Source organism: Sorex araneus, chromosome 5 (genome assembly GCF_027595985.1).
Source record: "Sorex araneus isolate mSorAra2 chromosome 5, mSorAra2.pri, whole genome shotgun sequence".
NCBI classification, from domain to species: Eukaryota; Metazoa; Chordata; class Mammalia; order Eulipotyphla; family Soricidae; genus Sorex; species Sorex araneus.
In genome coordinates this window covers 22608022-22628251 of record NC_073306.1, presented here as the reverse complement: position 1 = coordinate 22628251, position 20230 = coordinate 22608022, and the positions used below count along the sequence as shown (strand labels likewise).

The following is a 20230-nucleotide window of genomic DNA, read 5'->3' as shown; positions in this document are numbered from 1 at the left end:
ACACAGCCTGCGCCCACCACCACCACCACCACCACAGCCAAGAGTCCCGGGGCCGAGAGGCGGGCAGGCGCTGAGGCTTACCGGATGAGGTCCAGGAGGGCGTCGGCTGAGCTCAGGACGGGCTTGCCGCTGTGTTCCGTGGCCTCCTTCTGGGCCGCGCCCCCGGGGTGGATGACGGAGACCATGATGATGCCCACGACGACAGCCATGAAGGTGGTCCACAGGTAGTAGGCCACGGTGAGGAGGCCCAGGCGGCTGGAGGTCTTAGCGTCCAGGGAGGCGAGGCCAGACATCAGGCTGAGAGAACAGTGTGGGTCAGGGTCTGTGCTGGGGGGCCAGACCTCAGGCAGACCTCCTCTCGGGCCTGACCAGCTCTCCCAGCACTCCCCTGGGGGGCTCCAGGCATGTGTCATCACAGGACAACCCCCTCCCCCGCCAGCATCCCAGTATTCCTGCTCCTTCCCTCCCCTCGGCTCTGCCCTTCCCGGATGCAGAGGCACCAGCTCCGTCCTCAGACCTCTGGGCCTTTGCATGTGCTGCTTCTCAGTCACCGTCTTGCCTACCACACACTCGCGGGGAAAGCCACACTCGCGGGGAAAGCCACACTCGCTGTCACCTCTTTGGGGAGCACTGTTTCCAATGAGTCACCTCTCCCTCCGAGTCAGGCTCTCATGCTGGGCCTCGCAGAATAGCCGGACTCCTCACCAGGGCCTGGTAGCCTGCCTTCCGGCCTGCCTCTCACCGGACTGGGGACACGGAGATGGACACACCCATCTGGCCCAGCCCAGCGGCCACCATGCAGGTGATGGCAGAGGCTGCCAAAGGCAGGGCTTCGGGGAGAGAGGAAGGGAGGGCCCTGAGCGGAGTCCCAGCTCTGCCCACAGCCCACCCCTGGCTTCAGACCTCGGGTTCCACTTGCCCGTGAGAGATGCCAGCCAGCTGGACTCTGGGCGGTGAGTGTCTGGACCCAGGCCGCCCTGATGAGAGGTGCATGCGGGGTTCATGGGCTTCTCTCCTCTAGGCTCGCCCCCCTGCCGCCCCCCAGAGCAGGCCAGCTCCACGGGTAGGGGGCGCGGTTAGCGAAGGAGATGCCGTGCTGTGCTCTGCCGATAAATGGGGCTTCCCCCAAAGCCCTTCCTTCCTCCACATCAACCGTTCCGTTTCAGTAGACAGGAGCAGACGATGCCTCCCAGTCCCATTCACACGGACATGGCTGGTGGGACACGTCAGGCTGAGCACACGAGCCCACCCCACTCCTGCTGTCCACAGCCTCTGCTGAGACACAATGTCAAGGTCCCCTCCTCCAGGAAGGCTTCCCTGACCACCAGCAGTGCCATGGCCCCATCCTGGGTTCCCCAGCCATGTCTCAGGGGCCCACTGTTTCTGGAGGCACCCGTAGGCCTGGGCCTGGGCTGACTTCAGTGCAGGGTCCACACATCAGGGGGAAGGGCTGAGCCAACACTGATCATCTCTGCAACCTTCTCTGCCAGGACTTGACCCGTTCTCAGTGGCTGGGGACGGGCAGGGGGGCTCCAGTGTACATCCTGGAGGGACAGTGGGCCCATGTGGCCAGGGCAACGGGGCTGCCCTGCGTTCACTGTCCCGGAGGGGGATTAGCCACAGTCTGCAGCCCGGCCCAATCCCCTAACCCACCCAGAACCCCCAGGCGAGTCCCGTGAGGGGGTGCTGCTGGCGGCCACGGCCCCCAGCCCAGGCTGTCTTCTGCCCTTCACAGACTTCCTCGGACCCTCTGGGCCCTGCTCTGTGTCTGCAGACAGAAAGCCACAATGGAGCTTCTGGTTTGGCGAGGGTGCAGGGGAGAACGTGTATGCTCAGAACACAGAGGGACTCGAGTACCCAGTGGATGAAAGGGATGCCTCAGTCCCTGCTGGGAGGGGTCAGGAAGTGCTCTCTTTACTCAGGGGAGTGAGGTGGCACTTCTAGCCTGGAGAGTCAGGAGGGCTTCCTGGAGAAGAGGGCATTTGAGTTGGTTCTTGGAAGATGAAAGGGATTAGGAGGTGGGTGATGAGCAGTTTCGACAGAGCCCTGTGGGTCGGGGCAGGGCGGGGGTGGGTGGGACTGGGAGTGGGAAGGGTGGGGAGCTGGACCATGTAACCTGGCTGGGTGCCCCAGAGAGTCTCCGGGAGCTCCAAAGCCTGGGACTCCCCGCCCCCCAGGCCCTCTGGCCAGCAGCCAGGCTGAACAAGTGTAAAGCCAGAGACGTGATGGCTGAGGAGTCCCTGGGCTCAGGGGGCCAGAGAGCCCCAGTTTAAGTGCTCCACTGCAGAGGTGGGGGACCCCGGCGCATGTTAAAGGATGATTGTGCTCTCTGATACCGGGACCCCCACCGGGGCACCCCTGGGCCAGTCTCCTGGGCCAGCTGCGACGCCCCCGCGAGCTTTAGGGGTCAGCAGGCTGTCAGCGCCAGAGCTGTCGGGGCCAGGGAGCCTCCGCGGTGGCTACGGGCCATGTGCTCTTCTGTGAGTGAAGGGAGACAGGAGCGGGTCTCGGGGGCGCCTCCAGCCCTTTCCATCAATGGCTTGGCCGGCCACGGCGAACATGTGGATCTGATCTGTGGAGGACCGGAAGCCGCAACAGCTGACATGCAGGACGAGGGAGTTGGGAAAAGCAGAACCCGAGCAGCCGGGCCCTCGGGCCAGCTCTGACACAGGTCCTGTGTGGACACGTGTGAGGGCAGGGGCTCGGGCCTCAGCTCCCTGGGCGTAGCGGCTGCACGTGGGGCCGGGACTTGGGGGTCTGGTCGCTGTCAGCTGCTGCGTCCCCTGGGGCCAAGAAACCCCCGGGCATTCATGGCGCTTGCTATGAGCTCGCCACCCACTGGGAGCGGGCGGGGAGGGAGGAACACCCTGCCCAGGGCGGAGGTGGAGGGCCGGGTGTTGCAGGTGCAGATGGAGGACGCCAAAGGAGCAGATTGAGTTCAGGACCCACAACGTTCAGCCGTCAGCTCACTCCCCCACGGGGCTCAAGCTTTCGGACCCTGGAGGGTGTGAGCACTGGGCAAGGGGATTTGAATGCTGGGCCCTAGCCTGACAGCACTCACTGCTGCCACAGGCTGGCATAAGGAGGGCCCGGGAGACTGCGGGCGGTGCCCGGAGGCCTCTGGGGGTGCACGGCCCTGCCCAGCATCCCGCCCGCCGCTGATGGCCAGTGCTGCATTACTGCCTCCTGACTGTCCCTAGACGGCCCGGCCACACCCCTGTCCCCAAGCCAACTCCACTCAGACCAAGGCAGATGCCAGATTCCCGGCACGGCTGGGTGCCGGCACCCCTCTCCAGCAGGCGGACCCCTCCCAGGTGGAAGACCCCGCTCCCCGCAGGGCGAACCACGCTTATCAGGAAACCCTCAAGGGCTCAGAAGGAATCCACCCCTGCAGAAACACTCCCCGGAGCCCGGCCCTCCAGCCATGCCGACCACGGCCTGGCACCAGCTTAGAGTGGGAGCAGAGGGGGCAGCGGGAGGAGGGCGCTGCCCAGGGCCCTGAGCTCTGGGTCAGTGCCCCAGTGATTCCTGATGCCCCCCCTCCTTCCTAAGCACGTCCGGCTAGGCACGTGTGCCCCCCAGGGCAGGCAGAACCTAGCCATCACCCGCCCCCCCCAGCATGCTGAACCTACATGCTGGACCTCGGGCGTCCCTTCCCTTCCCACTAGGCAGGTGCCGCCAGGGGTGCAGGCCCTGAGAAGGTCCTGTCACCCACCCACGGGTCCCCGGCGCATCTGAACACATCAGCCCCCCGTGTCCACTGGGGTGCCTGGTCCCCAAGCCTGCACCTGCCAGATATGGCCCCCACAGGTAGAAGGTGACTCCCACCAGCATATAATGCTTCTCTGTGGCCAGGGACGTGTCCAGCTCCTTGCCACCCCCAGACTCAGTTATACCCACAGCCCACCCCGCAGGTAGCCCTGGCGTGGGGTGCTGTGGGGTCCCAAGGACATGGAAACAGGCTTGTGGGCCCCAGGGAGCTCTCCAGTGGGCCTCTGCAGCTTGACCCCACAAAACCCCGAGGGAGAGAGGGTCCAGGGCAGGCTTCCTAGAGGAGGTGCCTTTTCAGGGGGCCCCAGACAGGAGTCTCTCTCGAGGATGGGGCTGGGGAGATGCTCAGTCACCAGGCGGAGGGTGTGACACCCCCTCCTCCCCGCAGTCCACACACAGCTGGGCCACGTTTCCCCTCGGGTGAGTAAGGCGCCCAGCTGGCCAGGCACGGGGGCCAAAGGCAGGTCCCCAGGCTCCCATCAAGAGCAGTGCTCGGAACAGGGCCGGCAGCCGAGGGGAGCGAGCAGGACCTCTCCGACGCCCCGGCAGCTGCCCCCAGCACCCCGGCTCCCCAGCCAGACTCGGACGGCTGCTTGGCCCAGGGCCAGCTTGAGTAAGTCCGAACGTGGGTATTGGGGAGATTTCTGCCAAGCGAGAGTTCCTCAGGAAGGGGGAGAAACGGGGTGTTCGGTTTCTCTGGTCAAATATGACTTCCCGATTCTCAGAAAAATCTGCTTAGATTTTCTTAGAAGAAAAGGGAAAGGGAAACGAAGCAGGCGCCGGAACACACGCGTAAGGAAAGACGCGCTCACACACACACACACACACACACACACACACACACACACACACACACACACACACACACACACACACACACACACACACACACACACCGCCCTTGGACTTCTCCGCCGTGATGTGGCACTTCCGAGCCGCCGCCACGGCCAGCCCGGAGAATCACAAACACGTGGCCGAATGACGCCCGCCGGGGCAGCGGAAGCCTGCGGGGAGAGGGGGGCTTGGCAGAGAGCAAGTGGAGAAGCGGAGGCGCTGTCTGGGCCGGGCGGCTGGGCTGACCGCCCCTGGTTCCCCGTGTGGTTCTTGTCTGGGAATGTGGGAGAACGAGGCCCATTTGCTTGCTGGCCCGAGACGAGCGTGCTCACCACACGCGCAGCTTCTGGGAGAAGCTGCCGAGCTTGTCGGAGATGTCCGTGTCCGTGTCCGTGTCCAGGGGCAAAAGCAGCCAAGTCTCTGGCAGAAACTTTATGTGGCTGGGGTCGGGGGGGGGCAGAGCGCTAGCACAGCGAGGAGGGCACTTGCCTTGCAACGGCCAACTGGGTTAGATTCCTGGTACCCCATATGGGCCCCTGAGCACCGCCAGGAGTAAACCCTGAGTGAAGAGCCAGGAGTGACCTCTGAGCATCACTGGGTGTGGCCCCAAAACAAACAGAAAAAGCTTTCAAGTCGCCAGGGAGAAGGCACACGCTGTCCAGGGAAGGGAGCACCCCCCCCCCCAGATCCTGGGGTGTCTCAGGTCACGGAAACGGACTTTGTAAGGGAGGCCCAGGGGACCTCAAGCAGAAGCCAGGCAGAGCTCCCCACCCCTTGCTCCTCTGCCTGAAGGTCGTGTCAGGCTCTACCAGGAAACCCATGCCCACTGGCATCAAGGCCCAACAGGAGGGAAAAGGGACTCAGGGCTCAACGCCAGGGGGCTAGCTCAGGGCACAACTGAGGCTGCTTTGGGGCACGATGGTTAAGCACCTGGTGCGACCTGGAAGCCGGAGCAGGTAGAGGGGCCCGGGGCAGATCAGGCCCACAGCGACACTCGGTGGAAGGAAGCAGAGCTACAGGGCCAATGCACCTCTGATGCCACCCCACCCCTCGTGCCACCTCCCCCACGTCTATCTAGCTGGCCAGAAGCTTCCAGGAATGAAATCAACGGCCTTTAGCCAGTGTGGGGCGGGTTCCAAAAGGAAGACATCAGGTTTTCTGCTTGTCCAGAGAAGTAAGACAGTAAGGCAGAGGAGCCGGCATCCTCAGCAAGGCAGCACAGAACGCCACACCCAAGTAATATGTCCCTGAAGATCCCTGAAGTCAGGCATAAGGCTCGGGATGTAGAGTTTCGGGCGATCGCGTTCACCCCAGATAGGTTCCTCGTAGTTTGGGAAGGAGCTGCTCTTTCTTTAGTTGAACATGCTCTAAAGACCACGCTCTGAAAACAAGCCGCACAAAAGCCGTCCTCCCTTCCCTGCGGAGCTGCAGTGGGCGGTCTCGGCCCGGGAGGGTCTCGCTCAGGGACACGGAGAGAGGGAGCCTCCTGCCTTGATGCTCTGCCATATTCAGAGTAGAGGCGATCAAATGCACTTCAGGTAAATCCATATCGATGGGGCTCTACTAAAGTTGCAAGTTTGCTCGTACAATTAAATAGTTCAATTGCCTGCCAGCAACTACATGTAACCAGTGGGTCCCTAAATGGACCCCCAATGTAACCAGTGGGTCTACAAGGAGAAGTGCTCTGGCACTCCGTGCCTGTCATGACCCCCGCCCACCCCTGCCCCCCATGCCGGTCTTTACTGCTGTGAACAGTGACATTCGGTTTACTTGGTGGGCTCTCACAGCCCAACCATTCCAGTAGGCTAAAGTCCATCCCCTGGGCTGGGTGAATTAGCCACTAAGAAACACAGGCTCTCTCTGTGCCAACCCCCACTGGGTTCTGGTTTGGTAAGACCAGGGGGATGCAGCTTTGGTGATTTTGCCCTACGTGAGTGACAGCCCCCTGACAGGCATGGCTCTCCTGGAAAACAGAGATGTCAAACCTTGGTCTGCCCAGGGACAAGAGCTCAGAGATCTGGGGGAGTGGACAGATGGAGAGAAGGTGGATGGATGGATGGATGGATGGAGGATGGATGGATGGATGGATGGATGGATGGATGGATGGATGGAGGACGGATAGACGGGTGGGTGGATGGTGGGTGGATGGAGGAAGGGTGGTGGATAGATGGAGGGAGGGATGGATGAAAGATGGGTGGATAGATGGGTGGATGGGTGGGTGGAGGATGGGTGGATGGAGGAGAAGGGTGGTAGATGGATAAATGGGTGGGTTGATGGATGATGGATCGGAGGGTTGGTAGATTATAGACCAACATGCAGATAAAGGAAGGAGAGTTGGGGATGGAAGATTTGGGGCTCAGGAATGTGCATTTCCCCCCACCCCCACTATGATGGTGTGACTCCCACAGTAGGAAAATTTGAAGCTGCTTCCATTCCTTAGTGACACGGTTGCTCCGTGCTAGCCCAAACAGTACAATAAACAAACGAAACGAAACACACACTGGCTGTTCTCAAGTTAATACCACATTCCATTCCCAGCCAAGGGGACGCACCATGGCTCGTGGAGAGAGCAGGCCCGAGGGCCTGCACCAGGAGACGTGGTGGCCCTTCTCACGGGGCCCTGGAGGCTGCAGAGTGGCCCCCTACCTGACCACGTGAGCACTAGTGGGTGCAGCAGTGGTAGGACCCGGGCCTCGGGCTCCTGACCTGGATTTGGTTTACATTAAATGGACAAGGTCAGAGTGGGTCGGCCTGATTCCAGGTTCACACACGGGCTCTCTGTCTCTGAGGTGTTTCCGCTCAGAGCGGGGGCAGGAGTAAGGGGGGGCGGGGCTGCCCGGCAGGAGTCCTGCGCTGCCTCAGCTGACATGTCACTGGCTTGTTTTGCCTTGGTCTTCCCCGCAGCCCGGAGCCCCTTAGTCCATTGGGCAGAGGCTCATTCATCCCATTCTCAGATGAGGCATCTCAGTGCACGATCCAGAGGCCAAGGAGAACGTCTGAGTCTGCGCCAGGCATGTGGCCGGGTCAGCAGGGGACTGGCTGCCTTTCCAGAGTCTAAGATCCGGAGAGAATATGTAAGTCTGCATCCTGGGTGCAAAACACAACACTGTCGAAGTGGGTGCTGGGCAGGGAAAGGGGCACCTGGTGAGGACAGTAAGCTTGGGGGGGGCGGGGTGCTGGGGGCGCTTTCTAAAGGGTGACCTGGAAGCCAGGATTGAAAGGAGAGGGGCAGGAGAAGCAGAGCTGGTGAACTGTGTTCGGGGAGGCCGTGATGGAGAGTGAGGCGTGGGACAGGCTCAGGATGTGAGCTGATTCTACTTGGACGGGCCTGAGGTCCGTGAATGGCCCAGTCCAATCTTCCACAGCACCCATGCTGGCCACTGGGCACAGAGCAGAGGCAGGGGGAGCAAGGGCGGAGAGCTAGGGGATGGGCTACTACTTGCGGCATGAATTCTGGGGCGTATGCTGGTTCCTGTTAGGGCCCGGAACCACATGGAACCACTGATGGGCCGGCAGGAGTGGGAAGTGGGATGCAAGGAACTAAGGAGGTGGAGCTGTCTGTGCCAATGAGCGGGAAACTGAGGAACTAGCCGGCGGGGTGAGATCTTAGGCTGGCTGGGCTGCCGGCGGAAGCTTAGGAACAGTCCGTGGCAGAGGGAGGGAGAGAGCAGGAGGCTCAGAGGCAGGCTGGAGGGCCGTGGAGGGCCAATCTGGGTGTGCTGGGCCTTGGGACGGGAGCACAGCCAAGAGGTTGGTTGAGAAAGGGCCCGAACCATGGTCAGAGGGGGAGGAGAGGGAGAGAGGCAGGGATGAAGGGCAGAGGGATGCAGCAGGAGCCAGAGACTGTCCAGAGGGAAGAGTGGTCAGGGGCAAGGTGACCTAGCCAAGGAGCTGCTGCAAGAGCCGTGCAGGACAGGGACCAAGAGCGTCCCCTGCATTCACAACACAGGGTGGGGTGGGGTGGGGGGCCAGAGTCCACGCTCAGAAAAGGCCCAAGGGAGCCTTGAAGAGGAGACAATGACCAGACGGGGCTGAGGATCAAGAAGGTTCTAGAAGGAGTGATCTGTCAGCAGAGGCTTGAAGGCCAAGCTGGGAGGTCCAAATGCTGCCTGTGGGAGCTGAGCCTGGTCCCGAGCAGCCCTGGCCACAGAGGGGGCACCATGAGTGGGCCTGGGGACACCCCAGGGGCAGCCCAGTCCTACCCCCAGGCCCGGAGCCTGCAGAGAAGGCCCAGAGTCGAGTCCTGGCCCCCAGAGCCTCAGAGCAAAGCACGGTGAGGCTTGGCCGGGAGCTGCTCTGAGAGAGGCAGCGCTGACCTCCTCACCCTGCCCCCACGCAGAGGGCGAAGAGGCCCGATTCCTCCAACTTCCTCTCCCCAACGCCCCCCTCAGGCCCGGGGGCCCGGCTCCCTAAGTGGCGAGAGCCCCTGTGCGCTGATCCCCTCACACAGTTCTCTCAACGCCGGGGTGGGTGCAGTCACTCCTCAGAGAACCTCAAGACCATCACTCCACACAGGTCCCCAGAGTCGTCTTCTCCCCAGGCCTGGCTGCCTTTACCCACCCAAGTCCCTTCTCTAGGAAGCAGCCCCCCAACGCCGGGGCCTGATCTCCTGCAGAGTCGGGCCACAGCTGATGATCCAAGTCCCTCGCTGAGACCATGAGTTGGGACGAGGACATCTGGGGCCACAGCTCATTGCCCAGGGAGGCCCCACAATGACTCCTGCAGCTGCCACCCAGCGAGCCCCCTCCCATAGCAGGAGCAGCCCCAGACTCCGCAGCCCGCCCCGAGCCTCACCTGGAGACCACCAGCGGCAGGATGAGCATCTTCAGCATCCTCATCAGGAGCTCGCCCGGGAACTGGAAGTAACTGATCTCCTGCAAACACAGACAGGGCTGCGGTGAGGTGAGTGCGGCCGGCTTCCCCGCATCCCTTCACCCACCCTCGTGGGCTGGCCCAGCGGCCGGCCGAGCAAGCCCGGGCTGGGGGCGCCCAGTCCTGCTCCCCTCTGCCCACCGCCCTCCGCCTTGAGCAATATTAGACGGCCTCTCGGCAGCACCGAAGCGTCTCTGGAGGATGGTCAGCGGCGGGAGGGCAGGGAGGCGCACTGGGCCCTCCGAGCATCCCACTGGGTACCCCAAAACGAGCTAGGCCGGCTCCCCAACTGGCGCGGACAGGCTCCCGCTCTCAGTTTATGAAAAGACTGACCCCTAAACAGGCCAGGGCACGCTCCTACGTCCGCTTCTGAATTGGGGCGTTTGATGGGGGGGGGGCTCTCATCCCTTCCACACCTCCAGAGGGAGGGCCGTTCACATTCCCCGGGGATCTTGTTTTTTTTTTTTTTTGAGGGGTGGAGATGGAGCACACTATTCCTAGCTCTGTGCTCAGAGATCACTCCTGGTGGTGCTGGGAGGGACCCTATATGCTGCCCAAACGAGCCAGGGTGGACAATTCTACCGCCTGCCTATTTCTGACTCCTCGTTCCAATTCTTAAATGCTGGGGAGAGAGACTCAGAGTGGCTCGGTGAAAATGAGCCCTTATTGGGCAGAGTTCTCCAGTCTGGGGTCCTCATAGGCTGTCAGCTCAGCCTATCATGGGGTGGGCGGGATTAGATGGTAAGTTCTTGCCCAATCAGCTGTGGCCAGATGCCGGGTCACATGACTGGAACCTGCCTGCTAAACCCAGATAGCGAAGCCTCGAAGTCGGTTGAAAGTAAATTTCACGGGGACTGGAGCGATAGCACAGCGGGTAGGGCGTTTGCCTTGCATGCTTGCTGACCCGGGTTTGATTCCTAGCATCCCATGTGGTCCCCCAAGCACCCCCAGGAGTAATTCCTGAGTGCAAAGCCTGGAGTAACCCCTGAGCATCGCCGGGTGTGACCCAAAAAAAGCAAAAAGAAAAAAAAATTGAATTTCAAATAAAAAGCAACGATTAAAAAAAAATCTGGAATTCAAATTTAACCGAATTTGCCGTTTTAAAATGTGTAAATGAAATGTCATTAAATGTTGCTATTTCTGGCAACCCTAGCTGGAGGCCCCTCTGCACCGTGGGTTAGACTGTGGGTGAGGGCGGCGTGGCCACTTGCAGACAGTGTCCAACTTCAGCTTTTCTATTTGTAACTTTTTTTCAAGCCAAAGCCAAACATAACACTTGGTTAATGGTTTCATGCTTTGCAAAGCGCCCAAATTATAGAATTTTGGTGCTAAGAATGTTTGAAAGAAGGGTCCAGCTGACTCATTTTATAGATGGGGGAGCAGAGCCAGCAAAGGGAGGAGATTTGATCACAGAGGGAGTCAGAACCTCCCCGGACTGGAAACAGGACCCCCCACCCCCGTCTCTTCTGTGCTCCAGAAGTGCTATTTTGAGAGATGACTTACCATGCCTGTGTCTTCTTAATTCATTGTCATTCATGTTCTATTCCTTCAATAGCTCCCTAGGGAGAAATAAGCAGCTCTCTCCCTTCCCACCTCTACCACCCTCAGCTTCCTAGGAACAATTAGTCTCAACTTCTCCACCTGCTTTTCTTAGAATGCATCACTGTATCACTGTCACTGTTATCCATTGTTCATTGATTTGCCCGAGCAGGCGCCAGTAACATCTCCATTCGTCCTACTCATAAGATTTTAGCAGCCTCTCTTTACTCGTCCTTCCCAACAATGCCACACTGGAGGCTCTTTCAGGGTCAGGGGAATGAGACCCATCATTGTTACTGTTTTTGGCATATCGAGTACACCACGGGGAGCTTGCCTGGCTCTGCCGTGGGGGCAGGATACTCTGGGTAACTTGCCGCACTTTTCTTAGCATAGGATTAATTTCTAAACATTATAATTTATGAAGGTATAATTATAATCCAATTTCTAAATTTATCTTTCTTAATTTAACTTTCTTGCCATAATATATGAGGGCCTAGTTCCCATCTCTTTTTCCTTTTCACCATTATACTAGTTTTTGTTAATGGTCAAGTTCTACAATATTTTGTAGGTGCTTTACACAAGCAGACCTGGGTTCTATCCTCTGGTTACCACCACATATGGTTCCCCCTGAGCACCGCCAGGAGTGATCCCTGAGTACAGAGCCATGAGGAAGACCTGAGCACTGCCAGTATGGCCCAACCCAACCCCCATTCTAAAAAGAATATCTCTTCTACATTTCCAAGACTTATCCTTTTTGTGTATTTTGTATATTCCAGTGTTACTCGAGATTATTGGACACCTTCTTACTTCCTATTCTTGTTTTGTTTTATACAGTTGCTTCCTTATGGAGCGATAGCACAGCGGGTAGGGCATTTGTTTACCTTGCACACGGCCTACCTGGGTTCAATTCCTCTGTCCCTTTCAGAGAGCCCAGCAAGCTACCAAGAGTATCTCACCTGCATGGCAGAGCCTGGCAAACTACCTGCGGTGTATATGCCAAAACGAGTAACAACAGATATGCCAAAAACAGTAACAACAAGTCTCACAATGGAGATGTTACTGGTGCCCGCTTGAGCAAATCGATGAACAACAGGAGGACAGTCGACAGTGCTACAGTGCTACAATTGCTTCCTGAGTGTACTAGGCAGGTGCCAGTTTTATAATCTTTTTGTTTTTTAATACGAGTTATTCCCAGCAGTGCTGGAGGCAAGGTATTCCTGGTGCTGGGGGTCAAAGTTAGGAGCTTGCACATGCAAGGCATATACTGCATTATAGCACTGTTTTCCAGGCCCCTCCTTCTGCCTACTCCTTACATGGAATCTGTTTCATATCCTCAGAACCACTGAAAGGTCAGATACCTTTTGCTTCTAAGAGACTTTTCTGTTATGGTTTGTTTGGGGCCCACACCTGACAGTGCTCAGGGCTTACTCTTGGCTTTGTGCCCAGGGGTCACTCCTGGAAGTGCTAGGGAGACCACATATGATGCAAGGCTTTTTTAAAAATTGAATCACTGTGAGATACAGTTACAAAATTTTCATGTTTGAGTTTCAGTCATCCAATGATCAAAAACCCATCCCTCCACCAGTGTACATTTCCCACCACCAATGTCCCCAGAATCCCCGCCCATTCAGCGTACCCCCCTCCTCCGCCTCTATGCAGACAATTTCCCCCATACTATCTCTCTACTTTGGGGCATTATGGTTTGCAATATAGGTACTGAGAGGCTGTCACGTTTGGTCTTTTATCTACTTTCAGCACACATCTCCCATTCTGAAGGATTCCTCCGACCATCATTGACTTAGTGATCCCTTCTCTATTCCAGCTGCCTTCTCCCTCAGCTCATGAGATAGGCTTTCAACTATGGAGCAATCTTCCTGGCCCTTGTGTCTATTATCCTTGGGTGTCAGTCTCATATTATGTTATTTTATATTCCACAAATGAGTGCAGTCATTCTATGTCTGTCCCTCTCTTTCTTTCTTTCTTTCTTTCTTTCTTTCTTTCTTTCTTTCTTTCTTTCTTTCTTTCTTTCTTTCTTTCTTTCTTTCTTTCTTTCTCTCTCTCTCTCTCTCTCTCTCTCTTTCTTTCTTTCTTTCTTTCTTTCTTTCTTTCTTTCTTTCTTTCTTTCTTTCTTTCTTTCTTTCTTTCTTTCTTTCTTTCTTGCTTTCTTTCTTTCTTTCTTTTTTGCTTTTTGGGTCACACCTGGCGATTCACAGGGGTTATTCCTGGCTCTGCACTCAGGAATTACTCCTGGTAGTGCTCAGGGAGACCATATGGGATGCTGGGAATCGAACCCAGGTTGGCTGCATGCAAGGCAAACGCCCTACCCACTGTGCTATTGCTCCAGCCCCCTGTCCCTCTCTTTCAGACTCATCTCACTTAGCATGATACTCTCCATGACCGTCCACTTATAAGTAAATTTCATAGATTCATCTTTCCTTACAGCTGCATAGTATTCCATTGTGTAGATGCACCAAAGTTTCTTTAACCAGTCATCTGTTCTTGGGCACTCGATTGTTTCCTGATTCTGGCTATTATAAACAGTATGATGCAAGGGTTTAAACTAGGATCTGTTGCAGGGCTAGAGAGATAATACAGTGGGTAAAGTACTTGCCTTTCATGCATCCAACCTGGGTTTGATCCCTGGCATCCCATATAGTCCACAAAGTACTCCCAGGAGTGATCCATGAGCACAGAGCTAGGTCTAACCCTTGAGCATCGCCAGAAGTGACCCAACAACCAAAAAGAATTAATTTAAAAATAAACTGGGATCAGTTGCACTTAGGGCAAGAGCCTTAATTCCTGTGCATTCTCTCCAGCCCTATCTGGAAAACACTTGTATTCTCTTGTGAAATTTTTTCTCCATTTTTTTCCTTTTAACTGTGAAATTTATTAGAAGCTGGACATTGGGCCTTCTAACTTTCTTGGGTTTTTTATGTTGTTGTTGTTGTTGGTTTGTTCTCACTTACTGGGACATCACAGTAACTTTATCCCAGGAATTGGTGTTTTTATCTTAGCTTCACTATTTGTGGGTGAGGGGTGGAGCAGATGGCCATGCTGAGAAGCAACTCCTAGATTGGTGCTCAGGGGGGCTCTTCTGACAGTGCTTGAGGGACCATGCACTCCTGCACACAAAGTATGCATTCAGTTGGCTCCTTTATCTTTAACTTCCTGCAGCTTTTTTCTTGTTTTCAGTGTTCCTTCCTTTTGTACCCCATTCTGTCTTATAGTCACTCTATCTTTTAATTTTAGATGATTTCCTGTAGTCCCTGCATTCTCTCTGCTTCATTAGCGACCCCCTTTTCTGTTGCATGACCTGTTGTCCACATTATAAGGCTGTCTCCAGTTTCCGGTGACTTGGCTTTCTGCCAGCACATCACTGCCAGGCACTATGCCACCATGAGCCTCGGTGTGCCTCTCGACTGATGGCCCCTCCCGGAAGGCTAGTGGTTGGTCTGGCATGATGATGAGGAGAGATGGTGCTGGAATCGTCTTCATGACAGAACACGGAGAACTTTCCTCAGGAGCATCAGCCAGAGCAATCTCTTCCCAGCTCTGGGTGGCGGATGGGCTGAGCGGAGCTGCACAAAGTCTTGGGGAAGGAAACGAGGCCCCCAGAGAGCAGACTCTCACTGATTCATTTGAACCACTTGCCGCTCCAGCTCCTGGCCCCATGCATCAGAGCCCTAAATTAGGATTCTCTGGTTCCCTGGGGCAGATGGAGAGCTAGAGATGGATGTGTGAAGAGTGTCCGTGAGTTAGAAAGGCCCTAGGAATCTAACTACTTGCTGACAAAATTGCAGCCACTGCCTCAGCTTTCTATGCCAAGTGGCTTTCTAAGCCACTTTTACCTCCATCCCTAGCAGCATATTTGTTTTAAAGTATTTTGAAATACCGGAATATTCTATACCTTCAGAATATTCTAAGGGTGTAATAATAGTGGGCTGTAGTAATAGCACAGCAGGTAGGGCGTTTACCCTGCACGCAGCCAACCCGGGTTCAGTTCCTCCGCCCCTCTCAATCTGGGCTCTCAATCCAGAGGCGGGCAAGCTACTGAAAGTATCTTGCCCACATGGCAGAGCCTGGCAAGCTCCCCGTGGCATATTCGATATGTCAAAATACAGTAACAAGTCTCACAATGGAGACATTACTGGCGCCCGCTCGAGCAAATCGATGATACAGGGATAACAGTGATACAGTGAGGTAGTTTGAAACATCAGTTTCTTTCTTATTTCTTTTTGTTTTTATTTTTGGGCCACATCTGGCAGTGCTCAGGGGTTGGCTGGCTCTGCAGTCAAGAATTACTCCTGCTAGTGCTCAGGGGACCACATGGAGTGCCAGGGATCAAACTCAGGTTGGCCACATGCAAGGGAGGTGCCCTGTCTGCTGTACTGTATCTCCCACCCATCCTGGCAGCATCTTCTACTTTCAAGTCCAGGGCGTTCTGGAAGGCTTCAAGACAAACTGGCTTGGTGTTTACTTCTGCAGACACACAAGACTTTAGCTTTCTGTGCTCTCTTAACTAGGCCATCCTTCTCCCCTCACCCCCCTTCTTGCCTGATGCTTTCTAGTCCACAGCTTCACTTCTCAGCAGTCGTCTCTTATACTCTCTTTGTTTTCAGGCATTTAGATTCTTAAAAAAAAAACTTAACTATATTATTAGTGACGTTTTAGGAAGTGGAGAAAAATGATGCTGCTGTAAATTCACTGAGATTTCAATTGACGGTTTCACAATGAGTTACACTTGAAATGAGAGGTTTATTCCCAAAGAGGCATCCTGTGATGTAAGAAGTTTTCACATATAGGAGCCAGAGCAATAGTACAGAGGGTAGGGCACTTGCCCTGCACACAGTCAATCCAGGTTCAATCCCTATACCCTAAACTCTGCCAGGAGTGATTCCTGAGCACCAGAGCCAGGAATCAACCCTGAACATCACTGGGTATATCCCCCAAACAAGCAAGCAAACAAACGGAATAATGTGATACAAGAAGTGTTAGCAAATAGGACATTTTGCAGATCGTTTCTGACTCTTTTGCCTATTGCATAACCTTACTGAACAAGAAAGATTTGGTTTCTAAGGCTCAGCCAGAGATAAAACAAATATCTCCTGAATTTCAAAGGGAGATGCTCTCAGAGTCCCTTCCTGCCAAATCAGCCCGGTCTAAGACTTCACATCCTTTCTTCAATAGATCTGGCAGGTTAATCCTGACCGGGACACATTTGTATTTCCAAACAGATGGAGAAGGCAGCTTTGGCAAAAGAGGTCCCAGATGCGTTTGGCTTATAATAAGAGGCATTCCAGTCTATTTTCACAAAACAATCTTGCAGGGAATATATTTTTGGTTGCTGAGGAAAATTAGAAGGTTTTATTTCTTTCCTTTTTTTTATCTTTAGGAAGTTAATGTAGCTGATAGTGGAGGTTTTCCCCTGAGTTAGGCTCACATTCTGGTCCAAGGAAGTTCAGGTGATACTCAGGAAGTTCGAGTCTGATGAGGAAAATAGACACACGAACAGATGTGGAGCGAGGCAACCCACAGCTGGGCCCGCGAGGAGAGACGGGGTGTGGGGAGAGGGGGAGGAAGGAGCTCAGACTGGGCAGGGCTGGGAGTTCTGATAAGACACTGATGGTCCTGGCTGCCAGCAGGCCTGGGACTGACAGGTAGGAAGGAGAGGAGGGGTGAAGGAACGCTGGACAAGCACCAGCTCTCTGCCTGGCACCTGGAAGCCTATTTTAGCACCCCACAACAATTCTAGGTGAGTACCCCCACCCCAAGGAGCACCCCCACCCGTGTGCAGAGCCTGGCACACAGCAGAGCCTGGCAAGCTACCTGTGACATGCTTAATATGCCAAAAACAGTAACAACGTGTTCCTGGAGCGAGCAGATGCCTTGGGGCTACACTAGCACGCGACAGGGACAAATGAAGACGTTACTGGCGCCCACTCGAGGAAATCGATGAACAACAGGATGACAGTGATACAGAGATACAGTGATAATTCTATATTGAAGAAGATGGGGGCCCAGAAAGGAGAGAGGTTCTTTTTTTTTTCCTTCTTTTTGCTTTTTGGGTCACACCCAGCGATGCTCAGGGATTACTCCTGGCTTTGCACTCAGGAATTACTCCTGGCGGTGCTTGGGGGACCATATGGGATGCTGGGGATCGAACCTGGGTTGGCCACGTGCAAGGCAAACGCCCTACCCGCTGTGCTATCGCTCCAGCCCCAGGAGAGAGGTTCTTGTTGTTGCTATTGTTATTGTTGTTTTGGGGCCACACCTGGTGGTGTTCAGGGCTTACTTACTCCTGGCTCTGCACTCAGGGATCCCTCCTGGCAAATCAGGAGACCATATATGGTGCCTAGGGTCAAACCCCCGTCGGCCACATGCAAGGCAAATGCCCTACCCGCTGTATGATCGCTCCAGCCCCAGGAGAGATTTTGCCCAGGACAGTGCAGCCAAAGCTCAATGTTACTGCTTCCTCCTAGAATCCGTCCAGAGCTGACCCTCTTCAGGATGAGGCCAGTGACGCTGGGCTCTGGCCCTGGGCACAGGCTTTTCTTTGAGGTGGGGGTTGTGGTGTCTGGGGTGCCGGACTCGGCACAGCAGCATCGGGCAGGGTTGCTCTGGCTCTGGGTTCTCACCGCTGTGGGGACGGGATTGAACTCTTGGCCTCTGACCTCACACACAGGCTCACCACCTTGGGGTGTTTCCCTGGAATGCAAGACAACGCAGGACGCCCTGCGCCCCGGACACAGAGGTAGTCTTCAACCTGAGAGCGCAGGATGAGGGACCTTTATGAACGGAGACCCTCCCAGGAGTCCCCTGGCCCACGCCGTCCCTGACCCATCCAAAGCAGGTCCTCCCGAGGCCTCATCCCTGGGTTTGCCTTCCACCTGCCTGGCCCAGAGGCAGGAAAACTCCGGCCACTCAGTTTAATGAGACTCACTCCCAGTGCTCTGCACGCCGTCGCCCTGGCTCCCTTCAGCAAGGATCTTGTTAAACAGGGGAGTTGAAGACTCTGGGCTGAAAAGTCCCGGTGTGAGATGCCGCCGAGCCGTGCCTGCGTCAGTCTCGACACCTGTCACTAGAGTCTCCAATCAAGCCTGAACTTTGAACTGGGCCCAGAAACCATTTCTTAAACCTCCTGCAGGAGAGCAGGGCCGGGGCTCGGGACCCTGGGCGAGGCATCCTCACCCCCACAGACCCTCAGGACCCGGGGGCAGCTTGCCTCTGCCCCAGCCACTTCCCATCGGGCACCCCCTTCACCTCCCCCCTTCTCCATGCCCGCACTCGGTCTCACCCCTGCAGCACTGCCCCTCCCACATTCCGGGTGTCTCAGGGTGCAGATTGGCGCCACCTGAGCGTCTTCTGGGCCCGGTGCCTGCGCTCACTGGTGGGTCTGGAGGCCCGATGCCCCCCGGCCCCAGTGCCAGCCCTTGGCTCCTGCCTGGCTCCCTGGTCCCCCACGCTGTGAGGGGGCTGCTCCCTCTGTGGCAGTTCTCCACTGAGTGCTCCTGACAAGGCTCCTCCACCCCTTCACGCTGCTCCGAAGCCACCTCTGGGCCCTTCCCCCGGGTCTCACCCTGGCTCAGGCCCGCGTGTCAGCCAAGGGGCCAGACGACTCCCCACGGCCACCTTACCAGGGAGCATCGAGCCCCAGAGTCCTCTCCCCGCTCCCGAGCGGGTGAGGTGGGGGGGCTGACCTGGGGCGAGAGGCGCCGGGTCCTGAGGAAGAATCCGAGGAGGCAGCCCACCAGCACGGAGAGCACGGACAGGATGAGCAGCCCGTTGCGCCTACACGCGTCCCTGCCACGCGCCAGCACGGTGCCCAGCGCCATGGGGAGCCCGGCCCGCGGGCAGTGCGCCCAGCACCGGTCCATGCGTTCCATGCGCCCAGCCGTGGGGGACATGCTCCGCCCCGCGCCGCTTTTCCCGAGGCCAGGGCTGCCTGTGGCGGGGCCGCACAATCCTATTACAGCCGCATCATCAGGCCGCACTAGAGGATTAGGGGCTGGGAAAGTAGAGCGGGCCTGTGGCCTGGGGTCCAGCCGGCGGGCCAAGGGCTTTGGGTTCTGTTTGGGGGCCACCCCCGGTGGTACTCAGGCTAGCCCTGGCTCATGCTCGAGGGTTGCTCCTGGTGGTTGTAGGGGCGCCATGGGTGCCAGGGCTGGAACCCAGGCCTCTCGCATGCAGCGCCGGGTCTCCAGCCCTCTGAGCCATCATCTCCCCCACCCCAAGCGCCCCGCTTGAGCAGGGGAGGCCAGAGGGGGCGGGAGGCAGCCAGCTCGGGTGCTTGGCGTGAGTGTGAGTCCCGGGCATCCAGAGGGAATGGCAACAGCAGGGCCCTGCGGACACTCCTTTGGTCATCCCTGGGTCCCCTGGCTGCTGGGGGAAGCAGCAGGGAGCCATCAAATCCTCATGCCAGCCCCGGGAAGCGGGTACCTCCAGGATGGTCATTTCACAGGAAGGGACAGGCTAGGAGGCCTACAATGTGCCCGGCCTGTTTATGGTGTTACCTACGTGACTCCTGGGGTCACCCAGCCACCCGGGGACCCCACCTTATTTGCCTGGGAGGCTGACAACAGGCACAGGCCCTGCAGTGCCGGGATTCACCTGGGCCATCACAGTGGTGTCGGGGCCCTCAGGGCTGCACCCTGCAATGTTGGGGGAACAACAAGGTGCCGGGGGTCTCAAGGGTTCAGCTGCCTGTAAGGTCTGCGCCTCAGCTCCTGCACTCTCTCTCCAGCCCCTCTGTTATTTTAAAAGATGACAGTGTCTAAGGGATCCACTTCCTGTGCCACCCTGAGGAGTGAGTCTAGTGCCTCAGTTTCCCCATTTATAAAACATTTCCAAATAGCATCAACTTCACAAGGCTAGTGCCACTTTCTCCTCTCTAAAGAATGGTGTGGCTGGGGGCTGGAGTGATAGTACAGCAGGTAGAGTGCTTGCTCTGCACAACGCCATCCCGGGTTCAATCCCCGGCACCCCGTATGGTCCCCCAGTCCTCGACAGAAGTGATTCCTGTGCACAGAGCCAGGAATTACCTCTGGTCAGGTGTAGTCCCCAAACCAAAAGAAAAAAAGAAAAAAAGAAAGAATGCTGTCCTTGGCATTCCATGTGATCCCTTGAGCACTGCCAGGAGTAATAGTAATACCTGAGCATCTCTGGGTGTGACCCAAAACCAAAACGAAACAAACAGAACGTTGTGGCTGGTGAGCAC

General features: G+C 56.4%; 1 protein-coding gene across 1 annotated transcript in view; it reads right to left on the bottom strand.

Annotated features, from left to right (window-relative positions):
- The window catches only part of SLC1A7 (solute carrier family 1 member 7), a 33236-nt gene extending 14346 nt beyond the window's left edge, over positions 1 to 18890 (bottom strand). The window contains exons 1-3 of the mRNA XM_004607120.2: positions 18714 to 18890; positions 9400 to 9479; positions 82 to 297 (exon numbers count right to left, since the gene is read on the bottom strand). Of these exons, the coding sequence (XP_004607177.2) occupies positions 82 to 297; positions 9400 to 9479; positions 18714 to 18890 (473 nt within the window). The remainder of the gene's footprint in view (positions 1 to 81; positions 298 to 9399; positions 9480 to 18713) is intronic.
- Between the last annotated feature and the right edge of the window lie 1340 nt (positions 18891 to 20230).